The sequence below is a fragment of the Oncorhynchus nerka genome, linkage group LG9a (genome assembly GCF_034236695.1).
Source record: "Oncorhynchus nerka isolate Pitt River linkage group LG9a, Oner_Uvic_2.0, whole genome shotgun sequence".
Taxonomy (NCBI): Eukaryota; Metazoa; Chordata; class Actinopteri; order Salmoniformes; family Salmonidae; genus Oncorhynchus; species Oncorhynchus nerka.
In genome coordinates, this window is record NC_088404.1 from 56,858,399 (window position 1) to 56,882,838 (window position 24,440).

The window sequence follows — 24,440 nt, forward strand, 5'->3', positions numbered from 1 at the left end:
TGGTTGTAGAACACCTATGTAATAGCTATGCATTTACATGGCAATTACATGGACAGGTGCAGTGTGTGACTATGTTGTAAGTAGCCTACACATTGTTACATAGTACTTACAACTTACCAAGTAAATACATACTTTAGGGACACTTATGTAAAGTTGGACCAGTTAGTTCAGTCAGTACATTCCATATACATTCAGTCAATTTGTTCCAGCACCACTTTAACAACCTTCTGCTACTAAGATGAACACATCAATGTACCATAGCATTTACTATGTCTTCCCTTATGTTGTATGACAAAAGTAGGCCTATATTCACAATAACAGCATACTAAAGGTTTTTACAACCTATAAATTTAGGCAATGGAATAAACAGACAGTCTCCACTGACTTTGATTCATTGCATATGAATTACATTCGATGCACAATAGTATTTCATCTAAAGCCCTCATAACTTGGTCAATTAAAGAAGATTCAGGGTCTGGCACTTTTGTGGCCTGATTGAAGCGCTTCTGAAAACAAGCACCTTTCAAAATAGGCAAAAGCTGCATCTCAAAGCTAGTTGATTATTGATTATAGTTGATTATTTGAATCAGCTGTGGAGTGCTAGGGTAGTGCTATGGGTCCCGAGGACTGAGTTTGGGAGATGCTTTGCCTCAGGGATAAATCATTTCTGGAATATTTGACTGTTCTACCATCTATAATCACAACATTAGTCACAAATACACATTTTTCCTATGTGAATTAGGCATGGGGCACTTGCTATGACTCATAGCTATACGGTCTTAAAACAATGCCCTATTTTTGGTCACTTGGGAAAGCTTGGTATTGATATCTAAAAAACGATATTATTTTACGCTAATTTGGTGCCAGGTGCGCCGGTTTTAGTGTGTCAAGAACTGCAACCCTGCTGATTTTTTTCACGTCCACAGTTTGCTGTGTATCAAGAGTGGTCCACCACCCAAAGGACATCCAGCCAACTTGACACAACCGTGGGAAGCATTGGTTCTCCAACTAAATGTGAGAATGCACTTCAAGTAAGCTCCACAAAACCCATGGTCAATAGGGTCACATTTAAAGGACAACCTGAGCTTTGTTCGACATTTCTCAATAATTGTTTCAATGTCTGTACATCTTGGTCCTCCTTAAGTCAATACTGAGAAAAGAACAGAACAAGGTCCTCTGAGAAATTAAACTTTAAATATCAAGCACAATTTTCAATAGGTTTCTTATTAGTTCAGAATTCGAGGTGAAAACAGGAATGCAATATTCATTGAAAAAAATGTAGCTTCATCAATAGGCTCTTAAGATGAAGTGCACTCGTGTTCATCTTCGAAACAACACGATTCCAGATATATCCTTAGGGTGTACTTAGTGAGTGTTTTCCACACTAAATAGACTATAATTAAGTACATAAACAAGATTAAAAGCGCATTCGGAAAGTAATCAGACCCCTTGACGTTTTCCACATTTTGTTACGTTACAGCCTTATTCTAAAATGTATTAAATAAAAACAATTCCTCAGCAATCTACACACAATACCCCATATGACAAAGCGAAAACAGGTTTTTAGACATTTTTGCAAATATATTATAAATCTGCCTCCAGAAGTAAAAGCTTCTCCCAAGTGGGTGTGACACCTACTCCCGTTGCCTGCTGCACTGCTACTTAGATTCCACCTGGCGATCTGTTCACCGTCTGCCCTGGTTGTCTTCCCCTGTCTGGTACAGGTACCCCCACCCCCACCACACACCCCTAAACCTCTCTCCTGAGCTTTTGCTCGCCTCCAGCTCACAGGCACTGTTGGGGCGAGTGACTCTGAACTTACAATGGTTAATCCCCAAGTCGTTATATATTTTATATTTTTCTTCTGCATTTTACTATTTTGCTATTTGCCTGCATGCTTTGTTGACTATGAACTTTCTTTCCCCAACCATGGAACAGACTTTGTTTGTTCCCACACTCTGGACTCTGAATCTCTATTGGTTACACAGACTTTTGGCCTCCCATCCTATTCTAATCACCTCTCGCCGGCTTTGTATTCATATTGCCTCATGAAATTGCTGTACAACATGATCTTGTTGCCATCTGATGCACATTCAGATGTTATAAATCAGCACCGCAGAGCTCTCCCTGTCCTATGCGGTGCCTTGATTGTATTACTGTTGATGATATCTGGAAATGTGCATGTACACCCTGGCCCATCTACTGTTGCTAGCCCCAATTCTGACTTGTGCTCCGATATCTGCTTCACTGATTTCTGCTCTCGTAAAAGCCTGTTTTTTTCTGCACGTTAACACCACTAGAAGCTTATTACCTAAAATAGATAAATTGAAAGTGTGGGTTCACAGCTCCAATCCAGATGTGTTGGTCATTACTGAGACGTGGTTAAGGAAGAGTGTTTTGAATACTGATGTTAACCTTTCTGGTTATAACCTTTTTCGGCAAGACAGATCTTCTAAAGGTGGGGGAGTGGCAATCTTTACCAAGGATCACCTTCAGTGCTCGGTTGTCTCCACCAAGTCCATCCCTAAACAGTTTGATTGGCTGGTGTTAGATTCTGGGATAAACTTGGAACATTGTATACTCAGAAGTGTTGTATCTAAGAGTGATAGAGACTGGTTTTTACATCAGAAGTTAAGGGTTATCTGTAGGAGCCAGATGGCTTTGGAATGTGTTGGGTGGACGGGAGGAAGTCACTGGATTGCTATAGGGGATACATACGGGTGGAGATCTTTGGATTAGGCATCAAGGGGGTTGAGGTCAGGTCAGATCCCCTTAGGGTAATAAACCATTGTTTCTCCCTTATCACTTTGTCTTCCTGTCAAACCATAAAAGATGTAAGGATTGGAGTGAAGGAGGAGTGCCTAAATTGGAGTGTATATATACTTGTGGTGGTTGAAAAATGTTTTGTCTGAATGCAGCTGTATTGACCCTCTGGGAAGAATTAAACTTGGTTAAGCTTTCATCATGTCCGTTAAGTGTTTTACTTAGAGAATTAGAACCTAACACTGGTTTTAAGTATTGAACTTTCAAATAGCTCTTTGTTGACTGTTGCTGGGTGCTATCGTTCTCCATGAGCACCGGCCTGTACCCTTCCTGCCCTAAGCTCTCTCCTGACCCTTTACACTAAATCTGAATTAGTCCTAGTAGCTGAACTAAACTGGGACATGCTTAAACCACCTGACCAAGTCCTAAAGCAATGGGACTCCCTAAATCTTTCTCAGGTTATTACCAATCCCACAACGTATGACTCCAAATACCCAGAAAATGCTACTGTCCTTGATGTTATCTTCACAAATAATCCTGATAGGTATCAGTCAGGTGTTTTCTGTAATGACCTTAGTGATCACTGTTTTACAGTCTGTGTTCGTAACGGCTGCTCAGTGATATGACCTGTCCTGATTTGTCATAGATGCTTGTTAAAAAACTTTAATGAGCAAGCCTTCCTTCATGAACTGGCCTCTGTAAAATGGTATAGAATCAACTTGATCCCTTCTGTCGATGACACTTGGACCTTCTTTTTTGATATTTTCAGTGGTATTGTTAACAAACACGCCCCCATTAAGACAATTATAATTAAAAACAGGTTCAGCACCTGGGTCGACCGTGATATTGTAGTTACTCCACCTCAAGAATTGCATTTTGCGAAAGGCTCGGCACAGGCATACTCAGGCTGACTGGCTCTCGTTCAGGCAAATGAGAAATAAGTGCACTCAAGCTATCCGGAAGGACAAAGTTAGTTACTTTAAAGACTTGGAGATTAAACACTCCTTACAGCTACCCATGTCCCTTAAAGTTGATGATGTGGTTGTTACTGACAAGAAGCCCATGGCTGAGCTCTTTAATCACCACTTCATTAAGTCAGGATTCCTATTTGACTCAGCCATGCCTCCTTGCCCATCCAACATTTTCTCATCTCCCACCCCTTCAAATCCGACTATCCCTGATGCTTCTCCCTCTTTTTCCCCTGCCCCGCTACAAAGTTTCTCCCTGCAGGCAGTCACTGAGTCCGAGGTGCTAAAGGAGCTCCTGAAACTTGACCCCCAAAACCATCTGGGTCAGATGGTTTAGACCCTTTCTTCTTTAAGGTTGATGCACCTATCATTGCCAAGCCTATCTTCAACCTTTTTAATCTGTCTCTCCTTTCTGGGGAAGTTCCCATATCTTGGAAGGCAGCCATGGTTTGTCCTTTATTTAAAGGGAGAGATCAAGCTGATCCTAACTGTTACAGGCCTTCTATTTTGCCCTGGTTATCAAAAGTGTTGGAAAAACGCGTCAATAATTAACTGACTGGCTTTCTTGACGTCTATAGTATTCTCTTTGGTATGCAATCTGGTTTCCGCTCAGGTTATGGATGTGTCACTGCAACCTTAAAGGTCCTCAATAATGTCACCATTGCCCTTGACTCTAAGCAATGATGTGCTGCTATTTGTATTGACTTGGCCAAAGATTTTGATAGGGTAGACCATTCCATTGTTGTGGGCCAGCTAAGGAGTATTGGTGTCTTTTAGGGGTCTTTGGCCTGGTTTGCTAACTACCTCTCTCAAAGAGTGCAGTGTAAAAAGTCAGAAAAACTGCTGTTTCAGCCAGTGCCTGTCACCAAGGGAGTACCCCAAGGCTCAAACCTAGGCCACACACTCTTCTCAATTTACATCAACAACATTGCTTAGGCAGTAGGAAGCTCTTTCATCCATTTATATGCAGATGCTACAGTCTTCTACTCAGCTGGCCCGTCCCCGAATTTTGTGTTAAATGCTCCACAACAAAGCTTTCTTAGTGTCCAACACGCTTTCTCTACCCGTAACCTTGTTCTGAACACCTCCAAAACAAAGGTCATGTGGTTTGGTAAGAAGAATGCCCCTCTCCCCACAGGTGTGATTGATGCTGCCACCCCCATGCTTCACGGTTGGGATGGTGTTCTTCGGCATGCAAGCCTCCCCCTTTTTCCTCCAAACCTAATGATGTCCAAACAGTTCTATAATTGTTTCATCAGACCAGAGGACAATTCTCCAAAAAGTACGATCTTTGTCCCCAAGTGCAGTTGAAAAACCATAGTCTGGCATTTTTATGGCGGTTTTGGAGCAGTTGCGTCTTCCTTGCTGAGTGGGTTATGAGGTTATGTCGATATAGGACTCGTTTAACTATGGATATAGATACTTTGTATCTGTTTCCTCCAGCATCTTCACAAGGTCATTTGCTGTTGTTCTGGGATTGATTTGCACTTTTCGCACCAAAGTACGTTCATCTCTAGGAGACAGAGCGCGTCTCCTTCCTGATAGGTATGATGGCTGCGTGGTCCCATGGTGTTTATACTTGCGTACTATTTTTTGTACAGATGAACGTGGTACCTTCAGACGTTTGGAAATTTCTCCGAAGGATGAACCAGACTTGTGGAGGTCTACAATTTTATTTTTGAGGTCTTGGCTGATTTATTTTGATTTTCCCATGATGTTAAGCAAAGAGGCACTGAGTTTGAAGGTAGGCATTGAAATACATCCACAGGTACACCTCCAAATGACTCAAATTATGTCAATTAGCCTAGCAGAAGCTTCTAAAGCCATGACATTATTATCTGGAATTTTCCAAGCTGTTTAAAGGCACAGTCAACTTAGTGTATGTAAACCTCTGACCCACTGGAATTGTGATACAGTGAATAATAAGTGAAGTAATCTGTCTGTTAACAATTGTTGGAAAAGGGATTTGTGTCATGCACAAACTGCAGTTTGTTAACAAGAAATTTGTGGAGTGGTTGAAAAATTAGTTTTAATGACTCCAACCTAAGTGTATGTAAACTCCCAACTTCAACTGTATATTTATATTGTATTTAAAAAAAAAAAATTTTTTATCCCAGCCCTTCTCCGCAAGAGTCCTTTTGCCTTTTGGTAGGCCGTCATAGTAAATAAGAATTTATTCTTCACTGACTGGTTAAATAAAGGTTTAACTAGTCAGTGAAGAATAAACAGAAACATAATAAACAGAAATACTTTATTTACATAAGTATTCAGACCTTGAGCTCAGGTGCATCGCGATTACATTGATCACCGTTGAGATATTTCTGAAACTTTACTGGAGTCCACCTGTGGTAAATTCAATTGATTGTACATGATTTGGAAAGGCACATACCTGTCTATATAAGGTCCCACAGTTGACATTACATGTCAGAGCAAAAACCAAGCGATGAGGTCGAAGTAATTTTCCGTAGAGCTCTGAGACAGGATTGTGTCGAGGCACAGCTCCGGGGAAGGGTACCAACACATTTCTGCAGATTTATTTTTTAACATTAAAACAAAAAATGTAACCTTTATTTAACTAGGCAAGTCAGTTAAGAACAAATTTACAATGACGGCCTACCTTGGCCCAAATCTGGACGATGCTGGGACAATTGTGCGCCACTCTATGGGACTCCCAATCATGGTTGGATGTGATACATCCTGGATACGAACTAGGGACTGTAGTGACGCCTCTTGCACTGAGATAAAGTACCTTAGACTCGGGAGCCTTGAAGGTCCCCAAGAACACAGTGGCCTCCATAATTCTTAAATTAAGTTTAAAACCACCAAGACTCTTCCTAGAGCTTGTCACCCGGCCAAACTGAGCAATCAGGGGTGAAGGGTCTTGGTCAAGGAGGTGACTAAGAACCTGGTGGTCAGCAGACCGAGCTCTAGAGCTCCTCTGTGGAGATGGGAGAACCTTACAGAAGGACAACAATCTCTGCAGCCCTCCACCAATCAGGCCTTTACGGTAGAGTGGCCAGACGGAAGCCGCTCCTCAGTAGAAAGCACATGACAGCCCACTTGGAGTTTACCAAAAGGCACCTAAAGGACTCTCAGACCATGAGAAACAAGATTCTCTGGTCTGATGAAACCAAGATGGCCTGAATGCCAAGCGTCACGTCTGGCACCATCCTGGCACCATCCCTACGGTGAAGCATGGTGGTGGCAGCATCATGCTGGGAGGATGTTTTCAGTGGCAGGGACTGGGAGACTAGTCAGAATCGAGGCAAACATGAACGGAGCAAAGTACAGAGAGATCCTCGATGACCACCTGCTCCAGAGCACACAGGACCTCACACTGGGGTGAAGGTTCACCTTTCAACAGGACAACGACCCTAAGCCCACAGCCAAGACAATGCAGGAGTGGCTTTGGGACAAGTCTCTGAATGTCATTGAGTGGCCCAGCCAGATCCCAGACTTGAACCCGATCGAACATCTCTGGAGAGACCTGAAAATAGCTGTGCAGCAACGCTCCCCATCCAACCTGACAGATCTTGAGAGGATCTGCTGTGAAGAATGGGAGAAACTCCCCAAATACAGGTGTGACAAGCTTGTTGCGTGATACCCAAGAAGACTCGATGTTGTAATCGCTGCCAAAAGTGCTTCAACAAAGTACTGAGTAAAGTGTCTGAATACTTATGTAAATGTGATATTTCAGTTTTGAATGCTTAATAGATTAGGAAAAAAAATCTTAAAATCAATTTTAGAATAAGGCTGTAACGTAACAAAATGTGGAAAAAGTCAAGGGGTCTTAATGTTTTCGAAGAGAAGGCACAGTATTCCTAATTTACATCAGGGACTGGGGTTACACATCACATTTACACCACGTTTGTGTGATTACTGTATGTCATGTGAAACTGAGTCTGCTCCACAGAGAACATAAACAAAAAGTGAATTTATAAACACTATGAATGAATTGAAGAATTATCCAATGAACAGGATGAATGAATGAACAACAACTGTACAAGTGTACTCGGGCTGCACAATTAATCGAATTCAGATCAAAATTGCGATATTGACATGTGCAATATTCGTATCGCAAGAGGCTACGATTTTGTCCTTTTTTTGACACTGTTGATACAACAAAAACTAGATTATGGTACCTCTTCCAATGAGATGCACTAGACTGTTTGTTCACTCTACATGCGCAGAGCATACTGACCAATCACAAGTGGCCTCTCTTACTCTGTGCATGGTATGTACCTGCTGGTCAATCGCATGCATTGCGCAGTTAGGTGCTGGTGAGGGGAGAAAGGTCTTTACCAAAGACAGTACAGTAAGGAACTCTGTGGCTTTACATCAGTGAGTGTTCGAAACATGAGTGCTGCTAGTGCTAATGAGAATGTTGATTTGGTGCACATCTTCAGTAGTATGGCAGTATTTTGGCTACAGGCAAACCGATGTCAACCCAATGCAAGTGTTGTGCAAAAAATGCCTCAGAGTTATGGGAACAACACGAGGCATCACAACAAATGTATTAAATAATTTGAAGAATAACCATCCCCTACTTTACAACAATTGTATTGTACAAAAAAAGTGCCCAAAAGCAGCAAAGCAACTAAGCCACAACCATCCACCTACTTTCAACAGGCATTGATGGGTTTTCAAGTGTAACGCCCAAAAAAACACCCTGTGCAGACATAGAAATCACAGAGGCTAACACATAGCCAAAGACATGGTTCCTACTTACACAGTCAGCAAAGACCGCTTCAAGAAGATCATAAACAAGCTGGAAAGGAGATATAAAGATTCCATCTCGCACATATTTCTCCCAAGTTGTCATCCCAACACTGTATAACAAAATTAAGAGACCAGTTGAAACACGTCTCGTTGAATAACTGGACCAGACTCCAATGTTTTGGACACAGGCTGCACCTTGCAATTGGTAGGCTACACGTTACATGTTTTTAAGGCTTACAATTTCAATTATAATAATTATTGAGGCTACTTATACATAATTGCACAATCATAAGTTTCCTATTCCATCTGCAGGTTATGGCTGACTGAATAAATAATTAACTTAGGTTATTTAGGAACTTATAATGGTAAAATAGGAACTCAATGTTTTTCACTAATTTATTAATAAATGCACACTATATTTTGATGATCATGGTAAAAATGTTTGTTAATATGTTGGTGTAAGTATACTATCTAGTATCATATGTAGCCTATAACAATGTTAGAAAATATTTGATTTTGTATTCAGTTAGCATAGTATGTAGTCATTCATATGATCTCATTTTAGAAGTGATGTTCTCTACCCTGACTCGTGTTAACTAAGTCTGACGTTTTCACCCAAGTGCTTCAAAAATCGCAATTCATAATTGCAATATCCCCCCCCCCCCCCCCCCCAAAATCGCAATTAGATATTTTATCCAGATCGTGCAGCCATAAAGTGTACATACTTTTGAGGGTGCATGCTTGGGTACTTCCAACTCTAATGACTGCTTCATAAGCACAATTACAGTCTACTAAGTCACTCAGTTGGCGGTAGCGTAATAGATTCAAGAACAAACAGTAGGCAAAGGTGGAAGTCAATGATTGGTAAACGTAGAGGGGAATATAATGTAAACATACCTTAAGATGATCTTGGTTGATCACAGTGTGCTCTCCCTCATAGGAGATGATGACCTCATTGGTGATGACCACAGGCTCAGACAGATAGCCTTGCTTGAAGATCTTTATTCTGAATGTACCTTCCTCAGAAAATCCTTTCGCTTCCACAGTGAAGCCAAACGAGTCCTTGGAGCTCAGACTCTGGTCGTTATGCTCGTAGGACACCACACTCTTTTTCAGATCCTCCTGTGTGAACCAAGAGGCCTCAATCCCACTCACGATGATCTTCCCATCACTAGGGGGTGATGTCACTTGGTACCTAATGTCACTGGCGTCTCTAATGTCCATGTTGGACTCTGTACTCAACAGACTGGTGTTGAGCGTCTTTGTGCTTCCATGGTCCATAACAACCATAGTGTTGTTCACCACACGGAGGTAGGCCTCACCAGCCTGGATCTGCAGCAGGGCTGTGGTCTTATGCAGGCCATCAGAAACCTGGAGCTGGAAGCGCTCACGGTCTGCTCCATGGTGCACAAATAGAACATTCTGGTCTTTCATGTCTGCTTGAGTGAAACGAAAGAGGGGCTGCGAGGGGTCTGATGGGGAGACAATATTTCCTGAGAGAATGCCTGTGCGAACAAAGACCAACTGGGTATCATTGAACCCTGAGTCATTGTCCCTGAAGAGGATATCTTCTGTGGTCAGCAAACGTTGTCCGTTTCGCACCACGTTGAAGGTTTTATCAACCACTCTAAGAGGCACGTGGTCGTTCTTGGACTGAATAGATATTCTAAACATGCTGCTCATAGACTCTTGACCATCGATTCTGATGTTTTCACTTCCTGCTGCTTGCTCGAATACCAGGAAAGAGAACTCATCATCGCTAGACTCTGAGCCATCATGTTGGTAAATCAGCCTATCTAGATTCAGATCCTCATTGCTGAACATTCTAATGGCCCCGTCGAACCTGGGCTGTCCAGATGGGGACTCCCTGATGAGACGGCCATACTTGGGGTCTTGCGTCACCCTGTAAACAAAGTTTGTCGAGATGGATGTCTGAACCCATAGATAGTCTTTGTTCAGAATATTCTCCCCACCCTCCAAGACAATGAGTCTCTCATTAGTCAAAACAGGGGCGTCTGAATCAGCCTGGATCTTGATTGGGTAGGTATACATAGGGGAGTACTGATTATCTGCAAAGACTCTGAACTGGAACTGGTCCTCATTAGCCACCGCCCTTTGCACCTGGACTGTATAGCTGACCTGGGCATTCCAGAGGTCCTGTTGGGTGAAACTGTCTCCCTCAACTAGCTTCCTGCCAATCATTTGAAGAGTACCCAGTGTGGGGGCCTTCAGAATGATGTATCTTATAGTTTCTGGGGCTACACTTTTTCCCTTCACTTCTGCTTCAAGATCAGTGTGTTTTATTGCCTTTTGCTCTACCTTGCCTTCAATCTCAAGGGGAACTACTTGGGCCATTTTAACCTGGGAGGGTGTGATCTTGATCAAAAAAGTATTGTTCCATAGGGAAAACTGTCCAAGATGGACATCAAATTGAAAATGATCTGACACAACGTCCTCCAGGTCACTTGAAACTGTGCTAACATATCTCAAGCGATCTTGCTCCAAATCTGACTGGTGAAAAGATGTCACCTGTTTGGGCAAACCATTGCGAGTGAGAACATGCAATTCACCATATCTCAGAGCCTGTGTGACATTAAACACAATATCTCCATTACGAGGGGTGGCAATGACGGCCAGGTTCTGGATCCCAATGGAAGAGTTGCTTCCCTGAGACAACAGAAGGCCAGTATTGGTCACAAGGCTCATTTGGGGCTGTGTAATGGACAGTTTAAAAGTGGTCGAATGACTTATGGATTGTCCGTCAGATACCTGTAGAGTTATCCCACCGCTCCCAGTTCTGTGGACAAAATATATATCGCCGTCTTTCAACTGCCTGCATGTGAACTCTTTGATACTTCTTCCTGGTTGCTGGGCATTTTCTAAGTAGCCAACCCCTCTGGGAGGTTCTGAGGTCACGGTGACAATCAATTCCTCACAGCGAGTGTCCGAATCCACAATCTTGATAAGGTTGGGATTTAAGCGAGTGCGACCGTTTTCTGTGATGGAAATGTTTCCTCCGCTTAGTTGTGGTGTGTCATTGACAGGTATGATCTCCACTGGGAGAATGTACTGGTGGGGATTTTTAAGACATTCTGGAAGGTAACTGTTACTATGGGCAAACACCTCCAACTGGATCTGATCGCCATACTTTTCATTGCCGTCGTGGAGATACTTGATTTTCTTGTTGACCACGTCCAGGAGTGTAAACTTTTTGGTACGTCTGGTATGGATGTTCATATCTACGAGTCCGTACCAAGGGTCATTTTGTAGAGTGAAAATGATCTGGGATTGGCGGATTCCCACAGTGTTTAGGTTAAATGTAGGGCTAAGGTTGTTAATATCGAGAAAAGCTTCCCCACCCTCGGGCACAAGCAAAGGGTTGACTTCAATAAGTTTTGTAATGTTCCGGAAGGCCTCTGGTGTGTCGTCAGTTGGGTAGCAATGTCTTTCATTAGGGTCAGCGCTGACATATCGGATCCGAACAGGAGCCGTAGTTGTGGTTGCCTCAACATCATAGTAACTTGAGTAGTCATAGTCCTCTCCCTCGCATTTCACATGGACGTCTTTGGTGACCAACGCGTCCTGCAGGCTTCTCTCCTTCTGGTTCACTTTGATTTCTCCCATGCATCCGATAAAAGACTCAGATGTTATTACCTCCTCCATACGAGACAAGCTACTATCACGAAACACATCCTTCATCTTGCCCTGGATCCCCCCCATATACAGATTGCCAACTAGATCCAATTGCTCTGAGCCCCTTAGAGAGAGAGAGGCAGGCTGGCTGTCCACGTTCATCTCAAACACACTCGCATCTACAGTGACTCTGATCCTATGCCACTGATCATCATCTAGCTGTACTCTGGGGTTGTCGAGTACCACAATCCCACTCCCAAAGTCCACCACACCTTTTAGGTAACCGCCCACAACGCCAACAGCTATAAAGTCTGACTCTCGTCCAGGGTGGAAGGTGAGTAGGGCATCCTCGATGGTGGTCTTCATGAGAAACTCCAAGGTCCTTTCACTACCACTAGCCCCGCTCCAAGTAGGGAAGGACACAAATGAGTCTGGGCTGATAAAGCTGGTCGCCTCTCCATCACCAACCTCAAACTCACTGCTACAGGACTCCTTTGTATCATGGCAGTCAATGGGCTCGGAGTCGAGAATATCAAACTGATGGGACTCTAACTTGACATTGGTCATGCAGCCGCGGAATGGAGGTATGGCATTACTGAGATATGGGGCGTCTAAGTCTCCGGTTCCCCCCATGTAAACCCCCATGTCAATGTTGAGGTCCTCCTGGGTTTCAGGCACAGAGATGAAAGTGGAAAAGAGATCATCGATCAGCATGGTCAGTTTGGCCTCCTGCATCGTGATAGACACCTTGTGCTCCTGGAGGTTGTTCAGTTGCAGCCCCAGAGATGATGATAGCACCATCTCACTGGCCCCAAGGTTCATTCGCACCTATGTGAAAAAAGGGAGAAGAGAAGTGTCATTGCTATTTTATGAAGCTCAATAATTGTATGTTTTTTGGACTGTCATTATATTCTTGAAAGGATTCCTTCCTCATAGCCTTTCTTTCCATGAACGATTATCTAAAAGGATTTGAAAGATGATATCAAAGAGGAATCAATCTAGCATAGACGTGATTGTCTTTTTGGGGGCATCTCTCTTTCACGTATCTTGTCCTTACAAACTGCATCTTATGGATCAGAGGAGAACGGGGTAAGCATTTTAAGAATTGTGTGAGCAGCATCATAGCTTTCTTGTGATTCTATCATATTCAAACGTTATTAATAGCAAACGCACAAGAACTTTAAAAACAATCAACCTTGTTTATTATTATTATTGTACACAATTTAGGGATTGTTTATGTGATGCGAATTCAGCTCCTCACAGACTCTGCCAAGAAATTCATTATGGAATTAAAATGTCAGGAATCCCATTTTAAAGTGACAACCAGTAAAGCAATGTAGAATGATTTCAGAGTACCATCTAATTGAAACTGTCACATGCATGCTTCTTTAATGAGCACACACCACCAGTCTGCGTTCACTTCTGTTATAATCTATAAATGTATTAGGTTGAAGTACATTTTTGGTTTGGAAAGAGGAAAGTGACATCACAGATGCTGTTGTCAGTCTTTCAATTACAATATAGGACATTTATAGGAAGTTTTAAGACAGGTGTCCTTTTTCTAATACTTTTAGTGCCTCATCTCCACAGGATAGAACCAGAGGTGGAATTGGGGGGCGGGGGAATGCGTAGGAACCGAGTCCCCAAAGTGAAAGCATTTTTGTAAATCTGTGTTTAATTGGAATTTCTAGGATTTGACATGGTCAGTCCCCAGAGTGACTTTTTCCAATTCCAATCCTGGATAGAACTATAAACTGAAATATTGTGAAACAGCTGACAAAACATGTTTGCCATCTAGGATTCACAATCAGTCATCCACCTAAATAACCATGCCTTGTACATTTCTGGGTGGTTTAATAACATCATAAACTTGTGTAAAATACACTTTGCAACAGCTTGCTAGGTTGCCTTGGGTTAAGGCGGTCTGATAGTACATTGCAAATAGAATCCTTTCCGACAAGACAGGTGTTGATATTAACCTGCAATTTCCCATTTTGGAGTTCCAGAAATAGGTAGTCCTGCATCCCTGCAGCCAGGAGGAGGAGTCCACTTCGTCGGCTGGTCTTGAACTGCAGCGACAGGTGAAAGGAGGAGACATCTTGGATCGAAGTTATCTTGCAGAAACTGTCCCCAAAGTAGGATGCTGGAGAGACAAAATGAGGAGTGTTAAAGGAAAAAACAAAAATCTGACATACAGTTTTCTTTAAACAGTCAATAAATATGGTTAGATGTATTTTTGTTAAGTATACAGTCACTCATTAATTCATATAGTGGCCAAATTTATCGACAAAAGTGTGGTGGGGATTCTTGATACCAAATGGCATAAGGATATCAACAGAAAATTAGCTTGATACCCTTTCATAGAGCTGGGCGATATGGACAATAAGTCATATGGTGGTAAATGTAACTAGTTTTCTGGATAACAACAAATATATTTGTTACTTGTTTTATGGACAGTTACTTTACATTAGCGGCAGGGCTCTAAACATTTTGTTCCAGTGCAAAGTAAGACAACTGAGATGGTAGCCTCCTACTGGGCAAAAACTGATTGAATCAATGTTGCTTCCACATCATATCAACAAAAACATTCTATGTGAATCGACGTGGAAAACTGATTTGATTTGAAATAAGTAATCAACGTAAGGGAATTTCACCCAACTTTTAACCTAAATCCAATGACTTGGTGACATTTTTGGGTGATTTCACATTGAATTCAGGTTAGTTGAGACGTCTGTTATATGCCATGCTGTCATCGTTCTCTCTCTTTTTCTTGTCCCGACAGTGAGTTGAGTAGCTGTGATTGTCTGATTTATATGGCGTAGGCTACAGCCAGACAGTAACCTGTGAGTTTGAAGTCAGTAAACCGTCAATTCAAGAACTGTAGTGGACATTCTCTCATTTATGATCTATCGTGGTTATTAAAATATCATATTGTTGCTATATAGCCATGTAGACTAATTGATTAATCTATCAGTAAATGTATTCTAATGTCCTAGAAAAACTTTCCAAGGCTACTTGATGTAGGCCCATTCACTGCAAATGGCGCACTCTGCTTGCTCCGGGGGAAAATCAAAACCATACTACAACTTACTCCGGTTGTAAAATGTTGTCATGAACTCAATATTGGTAGGTAAGCAATACAGTATATACTCATAGAAAGCTGTGATTCTCCTCTCTGTAACAACAGTAGTTGCTTTGAAAACTGTATTTGTCCCGCAATTGCATTTTGAGCAATGGTCATATGCTTGAGCTTCTCAGAATGCATATCTGCTCACACAGTAGCCGACAGCAAAAAAGGGACAGGCAGATACCATCATTGCAGGCATCAACGTAATGTATAGGCTATTACTATTGAGCAGATAATGGTTTTTAGAACAATCTACAGACAACATGTGAAGCAAAATCACCAACGTAGGTAAGAGGAATGCAATGTCGGTGTTGGTCATTTTCAGTTTATCGTCCCAGCTCTAACCTTTCATAATTTTTTACTTTATTTCATTGTATCATGGTTCAGCTGGAACTCTGTATCATGGTCCATTGCATCTCTGCTGTACTGACCAACATGAAAAAGCTATTTTTGGAGGAACTAAAACATTATCAGGCCTAGTACAGCTGTTGCTCTCTGAAGAGGTGTTCTCATCACTTCAAAAGGATTCTCTCACTGAGACATCAGTCATTATCATTAGAGAGGGTTTCTGTGAGCCAACTATGGGCTGTAGGGTTTCCCAGGCTTTTTGGCTGTCTCTTTTCCAGCTATATGCAAATTCAGCCATCTGCCTTGGACCACGTTCTCCGGAGCCCCTTTCCACCAGTAAACCACTCAGGAAGCCAATTATTTCCCAATAGCTTGTGCTCCTAAATAGCAATAGCTTGACCTCCAAGGCCCTGTTTCCAAGGCAGGGTTTTCCAAAGCCAGAGCCAAGAGACATAGAAGGGGGCTTTCCACAAGCCGCACACTCGCCTTCTGGGGATTATAGGTCAAGCCAGAGCGCCTTTCTGGAATTCATCGAAGTGGAACTCTGACACTGTTCTGAACGACAGACAATGCAGATGTTTTGGGGACCAGCAGGAAAAGACAGACATCGCTACATCTCACTCAGAACATTCCAGAGAGGTCACAGTGTCCCTCAAAAACTAACAGAGCACCCAGCAAGCCAGCAGCACAGCACTCTTGCCAAGAGTAGATGGCGCAATGCCACCACAAGAGACAGATCTAATTGCAAGACGTTGTGCTGTATAAAGTGCATGTGGGCAGTTATTCTGACTCATTATTGTAACTATAAAAGGTAAAAATATGTTTTCAAGACTTATTCAATGTGTGGTTTGTGTGTGTGTGTGTTTAGATGGTTGAGTGGTAGATAGTATCTGTGTTTTATCAACATTAACGGCCATAGGCCTACTGCCAAACGCAACCAGGGTATGTTTGTCCCGCGCTTTCTCATCCTGGAAAATTATCCCTTTCCAACCAGATCTGAAACAAACACTGGAAAACAAAATACTGCATTAGAGAGCCCCCAAACACATGTATACAGAACTAAAATAAGACAGTCGGCACAACTTTTAGCGTCTCGCCCAGGGCCTTTGTGATCCCACTGCACATTTGAAGGTGCAAAGCTTGCTCTTTCATGAACAAAGACAGTTGTAATTAACTGTCCCCGTACAGAGCCAAATGCACACAGTGACCTTTAGTGGCACACAGCACACTTCTGCTCTCTTGCCAAGGATACACAATGTAGGCAACTCCCAATGTTGAACGATACAATTATTCTAACTGTTATCACATGTACAAACATACACAGCAGATGATTACTATATTATACATACTATATTTACAAACCATGGCAAAGTGAAAATAAACAAGTTGCAAAAAACGATAAAAATGTTCACAAATGAGAGTTTACTTCCCTCTAAAATGAGCATAATAACATTATAATTAAGGCAGAAATCTGTTATTGGTGGCAGCGGTGGGATTTGAACCCGTGCCTCCGAAGAGACTGGAGCCTAAATGCAGACAAATATTATGGCAATATGCAAATACTGAAGATTGTCAGGAAGCCATGTCTATACGTTTCTGATTGTGTCCAAGCTGCATATGCTACACTTCAGAGAACTCTGGGGACATGGTCCAAATAAGCTCTTCCAAATATGAGACTTCTGCTAATAGAACAGGAGCCTGCGGCTTGGAACGAAAAATAAAAATAAACTGTTCTCTAAAAGTCAATTAAATTAACAAAGCAAATCACAATGAGCTTCATGGTCCTTAAGCCGGAGCTTTAGCTGGATTGTTCACAGAGAAAAGGGGATAAAATACTGAAGTAGAGGGTGATGCCAAACAATTCTGCTTAGGTATTTTCTGGTCTGTGCTGAGCTCACTGCTCCAGCCTATGGGGAAGAAGCACCATTTTGTAATGTGATACAATGGTCCTAGTCTCAGCAGAGCACCTGGAATTCACTACCTCCCCTAGAGTGCTGTGAATAGAATACATGTGTAAAGAAATTGGCCATTTTTAAAGGGTTTGCATGGGGTTTTAATGTACCATGCTTTGTTTCGAGGCATTTCTCAACCTTTATTGGCTGACAGCCTTCACTACCATCAGCCCACTCAAAGAGTGAGCAGAGGTGTTCCACCTCTGTATGATTCACAAACCTAGACCACAACCTAGAGATAGTCACTCTGTGGCCAAAGAAGACAATATCCCAAAAATAAGACTGATGCTCATTTCACAAAAATAACTTCCTTTGTCAAATTGCGGGTGAAGTTCAGGACCAGTTAGATGGCATTCGTAAAATATGTGGTGCTAACTCTGAAAAGAAATGGCCTTCAGGGAGCGTACAGCCTAGGTGAAAACTAGCCTTGTTGATCCATGGTAAAGCATCATTAAGTTTGAGTTATGGTTAACATTCTACCAGAGTAGACAGAAGACCCGGGTTGTAAAACAGCTGAGAGGTTTGGTCTCACATGTCTGTCTGAGTATGTGAGAGTCATCACAGCTCCTCTGGGAATGCACTAGAACTGATCTGAAGACAGCTCTTATCCCCCTTAGCTGCCACACCCAAGCTAACACTGCTGTATTGTGCATGGGCAGTGTCCTGGGCAGCAGCCAATGCAGATGGCTATAATTTGATGACTGACTGAGGTTGTATTTATAGTGCTCGGAGGAAACTGAAAGTGTCTTCTATTTCTCAGACCAGTGAATTCATTTCCCTCTTGTCTTTCATCCCCTTCTTTCAACCCCTGCTCTCTTCCCAGCTAACAACAAATGTTCCCACAACTTTAGAGAACATTCCCTTAAGAGTCTCAATACGTCGTTACCTAACGTTTTCATAGGAATGCTCCAGTGCAAGGACTGTTTCCAGGAGACCATTCCCTTAATGTAAAACAGAACTTGGTTACCATGTTCTCAGAATATTCAATATTAATGTTTCAAACATGTTTCATTGGAACATTTCAAGACTGTTCCAGTGTCCAGTTTTCTGAGGGTGAGAAAAATATTCTATCAACGTCACACCAAACATACTCAGAACATGGTTGCCATGTCTGAATATAAGATATTCATGTTCTGGACACGTTTCATTGGACATTGCAAGAACATTCATGTATCCAGTTTTCCTTGGGTTAGCAGAATATTCCATCAACGTCACTCCAAACATACACAGAACACGGTTGCCATGTTCTCAGAATATTACATGTAATGTTCGAGACACATTTCATGGAAACGTTTCAAAAACATTCATGTGTCCAATGACGTTTAAAACATAGTTCTGTCATGGTCCCCTGGAGGTTTTTGTGTGGTTCCCCGCTGGAAATATCCTAAAGATGTTTTTAGGGTGTTTCCAGATGGTCCTAATGAAACGTTCTTCTACAAAATGTTTCTTTATACACCCCCCCTTGTTACTGTTGTACATTGTGTGATTGGTGAACCACTGATTCATTCACAGCTCTTTGTATGTTGGCAAGGGACACCCTCACACAGAAACAGTGCTTTTCACATAAACATTTTCAACTTACATATTTGATTTCATTGTGCATGTTCATTTATACAGTGGTTATTATACAACATGTCCTCACCTGGGATTTGAATGCATAATCTCTTTGTTCACAGCATTCCGAGCTTCCTGCTACGCCACCATCTCACTATTCTCTCATCATTGATTTGATTGACTTATTTCAGCAATTTTGGGGTTTTCTGTAAAGTCTAGTGAAGCTGGGACACATTACTCTGTTTTAATGTTACTCTGTAAACACTCTGAGAAATAACAGGGCTGAGATTTAATTCGAAGTGAAATCAATCATCGACACAGACGTGCTGGCATAGCAGGAAGATTGGAAATGCTGTGAACCAAGAGGTTGTGAGTTCAAATCCCCAGTGAGCCATGCTAAATAAATATTACCGTATAAATAAACATGCACAATGTAATCCTGTGTCAAATATGTAGGTTGAAAGCACTATGTGTGGATGTCCCTAACTTTGCCAAGAGGCAAAGATTTGTAAATTGATTAGTGGTTCAATGATGGACTTAGCAATAGTAACAAGGGGTGATGTGTAATGAAAGAAATTCAGTTTTTTTGGGACCATATTGGGACGTCCCCGGAACAAGCCGGGAACTAGACAAATTCCTCCAGGGGACCATGACAGAATGTCCTATGTCCTTGGACACAGGAATGTTCTTGCAACGTTCCAAAAAAACATGTCTCGAACAATAACCCTCAGATAACTGGACACATGAATGTTCAGAATGTTCTAGCAACATTCCCATGAAATGTGTCTAGATCATTAATATCTTATATTCTGAGAGCATGGCAAACACGTTCTGTGTATGTTTGGTGTAATGTCGATGAAATATTCTCCAAACCCTCAGAAAACTGGACTTGCAACGTCCCATGAAAAATGCATAGAACATTTATATTGGATATTATGAGAACATGGTAACTACATTCTGGGTAAGTTCTGTTTGACATTAATGTTCTCCTGACGCTAATGCCAAAACATGCTAAAGAGGTTATAGGAGGTTTTTGCAAACATACATAGATTGTTCCCCCCCTAACTAACAGGTATCTAGACAGTCAAACATCAGGGTAACATTACAGGTAACATTACAAAATCTTTTTCTCTCCCTACAATTGTTGGCTGAGTTTTTGCTTTCGAGCTCCCAACACATACCCGGAAAACACATGAGGAAGAGGGCACAGGGGAAGGAAGCTATGCATTGTTTGGTCTGCTTCTTTTTAGCCTTGTGACTTGGCAGGGTGATGAGTCAGATTCCTCTGGCTATAGATGCAGTAAAGAGGTCAATGAAATGCAGACCATGGCGGATAGAAGAAGGACGCCGGATTGGCACACATTCAACAAATCTGATCTAACAAAGTGGATATTCGTTAAATCCGTCATGATTTATGTATTGTGACAGGCCCACAATGCGGTTACTAATATCCCGTTTGGATATATTTGGATGTTTTCGCTGCATAACATTTAGAAGCTGTCCCTTTTCAGGTTTAGAAGAAATGACTGCTAAATTCTAACTCCTGTTCGTATAAGCTGGTAGCGTAGCTAGCATACAGAAATCAGTGGTGGTAGTCAAAATAGTTTTTAACTGTAATGTGGTTGATTGGTGACGATGACATGAATATGTGTTGGGGTTGACATCCAGAAAAGCATTATACTCAGATTTTTATCTCAAGATAGTGTGAAACACACATGAAAAAATAGCCTAAATGTAGGCACATTTTGCTGGGGGGAAAGGAGATTTGGTATCTCTCCCCCAAACGTTTCCATGGCATTTCCATTGTTCTGATCAAGTTTGCATGCATTCTCTAGAGATGAAGACATCACCCAGATCAGATACAGGTGTGCGGGCTTAGTGTACATAACCATACCCCTGTACATCCAACATGAGCTTTATTCCAAAATGATTTTTTATTAATACTGATGTGGTCCTATTGTCCAATTTGTAGATTCATCGTGTCATAGGCCCTATCATAATGCAGGTCGCATCAGCATGTTTATCTGGACGATCGCCATGGAAACCATTTTTTCCATGTGTGCCCTCCGCCATAGCAACAGCCACTGGCAGCCACTGATTCACCAAACAAACCATCTACTTGCGTAGCAGTGGTAAAACTCTGGTCAACTTGCCTATGAATAGCGGTCATGTTGGTCATTTGTTTTCCTTACTGGGTTGTGCCTGCCCACTATACCAGCCAGTGCAGGGTGATGCTCTGGATATAATTACATGAGGGATGGGCTGCTGCTGCTATTCAGCGATAGAGTAAATTTACTCATGGATATGATGACATTTACTGTATGAGACCATTATAAGTAACATGACAGTGATATGAATGAATCTATTCAGTTTAATGACAATAATGCACAGGGGTTAAATTGGGCCAGCTCTCGCTATGATCCAAATGAGACCTGGTAGGCCGCCAAACTTTGGTTATTTGAATTATTTAATGAAAAATTGTTGTCCACAGAACATTTTCCACAGCCAACAACACGAGTAAGCAACAGCAAAATCAGACAACCCCATAGTACAATAGTTGACCTATTCTTGTTCAGCCGGTTGCATTCTATGTGAGAAAATAATGTTCCGCTAGTGGTGCAATCAAATTCCGAGTGCCACACAGGGAGTGAAATATAAATGGCCATTTCGTAATACAGTCGTGGGAAAACACTCCTTTTAAAGCAATTTTGAGGGCCACTGTTAAAAGGAGGATCCCAGAGTTTTATTTTGTTACTAGGCTGCACTTATTTCTCAAATCTAAGATTTGAGACCTTTTCACCATGATGTCTCTTTAAACCACTTCATTGCAACACCTACAGTGTTATTCACATGCAAAACTCAGCACGCTAGCTGCTCTTTAAAGGAACCAAACACACACAGTAAAATTGAAGTGCTTTATAAGACAAACTAGTGCCAACTGAGCTGCCACCACCACCTTAAAGGAGACGATACCTTAACTTTGCTGGAGTATTAAAACACATGGTTGTGAGGGTATTGGGACCGATTTAAGGTGTATTGAAACGTTCATCCTGAGGTGTTCTGACATGGTGTGTTGTAACACCACATAATCAAGTGTTGTGCTGCACATTGCCAGAGACTGGTAGCCCTAACCCGGAAAAGTTTGAAAACACTTTCATGGTGTTTCGAGTCCTGTGTAGTGCACAATTAGATCCCTTCTCTTTTGGGGTTGTTTCATCTCTCTAAAGCTCCTAACCACTATGATGGTGTTTCAAATCCTGTCTAGTGCACAATTGGATTCCTTCATCTGGAGTTTCCAAATATTGTAAATGGGAGTCTCACCTCTTATTGTATATTCTCTGCTCTTATATGGTGTGTTTATAAACTCCTCATCGGTAATTACAAATGGTCAAATGTACAGTATTATGCTCAAACGAAGGACACAAGAAGAAAATGATTTGTGAAAATTCTAATTAATACATTTTGTCCAGTATAATAATGAATGAGTACAAAATTATTTTTTCAAGACATGACTGAAGCAAATTATTTGCAAATTGTCAAATGACAACAAAAATGTAAAGGTCTTAAACATTTTTATATTGATATAGACAGTTCAAAGATCTAAGATATTTATCATATTCTTCTAAAGCAACAGAAATGTGGTAAATATCAAATTCATGAAAAACAATACGGAAAATGACTGCTAATGTTAGCAGTAGCACTCATACAAAACTTGTAAAAAACTTTAGCCCAGGGCTCAATGCGATTCACTAGTCAGTCATCCATTACTCTAATGTCCTGTCCTGAGTCTATATATTCCGATGATGGTACAATACATGACATGGAAGGTTGTTCAGATGAATTGAATCACAGTACAGTAAAGTTAGGACTTTTACTTAGACTATTAGCATAAGCAGCCGAAATGATGCACAAAATAAATGTTTTTATTGAGTGAATTCCTTTTCTGTTTCCTTCTTTGACGTGTTAACATTGTGTATTCACGTTTCATTGACACATACTTTCTTGGATTGTTTTGGAGAGTTTCATCTGAGTGTTTGGTGTGCCCTCAACTGTCTGAGTTCGTGAAGGGCCGGATATCAGGGATGGCACCGCAAACTTACCTGTTTTATAGTTTACCGTAGAGTTTACTAGAGGGCACACTTGCCCACAAATGCCCTCCCTTCACCTCTATGCATCAGACTCGGGGAATTCTGAACAGTACAAAAGCACAATGTTTGTAGTTCCCATTTTGCCTTCAATCTTCTGTTAAGAAGGTATGAAATAATAAAGGTGGAATTTCACCCCCCAAAATTATCCCGAGGCCGTATTCAGACTTGATATAAGATGATTTAAAGTGGACTAAAAACATGTATGACTGTAGTCCATAATTGAGTCCATGTTGTCTACTTATCTCAAGTCTGAATCGGGCCCTATGTCATCAGTGTAACAAGGTTGGTTCATCACAACAGTTTTATCCTGATGACTGGCTGAGTGGACTGAGGCAGTATTTTGACAAGCAGGAGACCTGAGTTCACATCTGCCTTCTCACATAAATACCAGTGATGAAGGTTCATGTTGTACATGTTACCTCTGATATAACTTACATAGCCCTAAAAATCTGAAGTGTAACATTATTTACAATCTCACAAAGTCTACCGTATGAAAAGTATTCAAATTCCCAGTGTCTTCTTCAAAATGTTAATTAAAATATTGACTCAAAATTCAATCAATATTTATAATAAATCAACATTTATGCTTTAAACCATTTGCTATTTTAAAATATGTACAGCTGAAGTCAGAAGATTACATACACTTAGGTTGGAGTCATGAAAACTCATTTTTGAACCACTCCACAAATTTCTTGTTAACAAACTGTAGTTTTGGCAACTCGGTTAGGACATCTACTTTGTGCATGAAAGTCATACCACTCAGGAAGGAGGCACGCTCTGTCTCCCAGAGATGAAGGTACTTTTGCGCAAAAAGTGCAAATCAATCCCAGAACAACAGCAAAGGACCTTGTGAAGATTCTGGAGGAAACAGGTACTAAAGTATCTATATCCACAGTAAAACAAGTCCTATATCGACATAACCTGAAAGGCCGCTCAGCAAGGAAGAAGCCACTGCTCCAAAACTGCCATAAAAAGCCATATTACGGTTTGCAACTGCACACGGGGACAAAGATCGTACTTTTTGGAGAAATGTCCTCTGGTCTGATGAAACAAAAAAAGAACTGTTTGGCCATAATGACCATCTTTATGTTTGGAGGAAAAAGGGGGAGGCTTGCAAGCTGAAGACACCATCCCAACCGTGAAGCATGGGGTTGGTAGCATCATGTTGTGGGGGTGCTTTGCTGCAGGAGCGACTGGTGCACTTCACAAAATTGATGGCATCATGAGG

General features: G+C 41.5%; 1 protein-coding gene across 1 annotated transcript in view; it reads right to left on the reverse strand.

Moving 5' to 3' along the window:
• cspg4 (chondroitin sulfate proteoglycan 4) overlaps positions 1 to 24,440 on the reverse strand; it is a 107,728-nt gene that overhangs the window by 31,730 nt on the left and 51,558 nt on the right. The window contains exons 2-3 of the mRNA XM_029668737.2: positions 14,063 to 14,226; positions 9,348 to 12,911 (exon numbers count right to left, since the gene is read on the reverse strand). Of these exons, the coding sequence (XP_029524597.2) occupies positions 9,348 to 12,911; positions 14,063 to 14,226 (3,728 nt within the window). The remainder of the gene's footprint in view (positions 1 to 9,347; positions 12,912 to 14,062; positions 14,227 to 24,440) is intronic.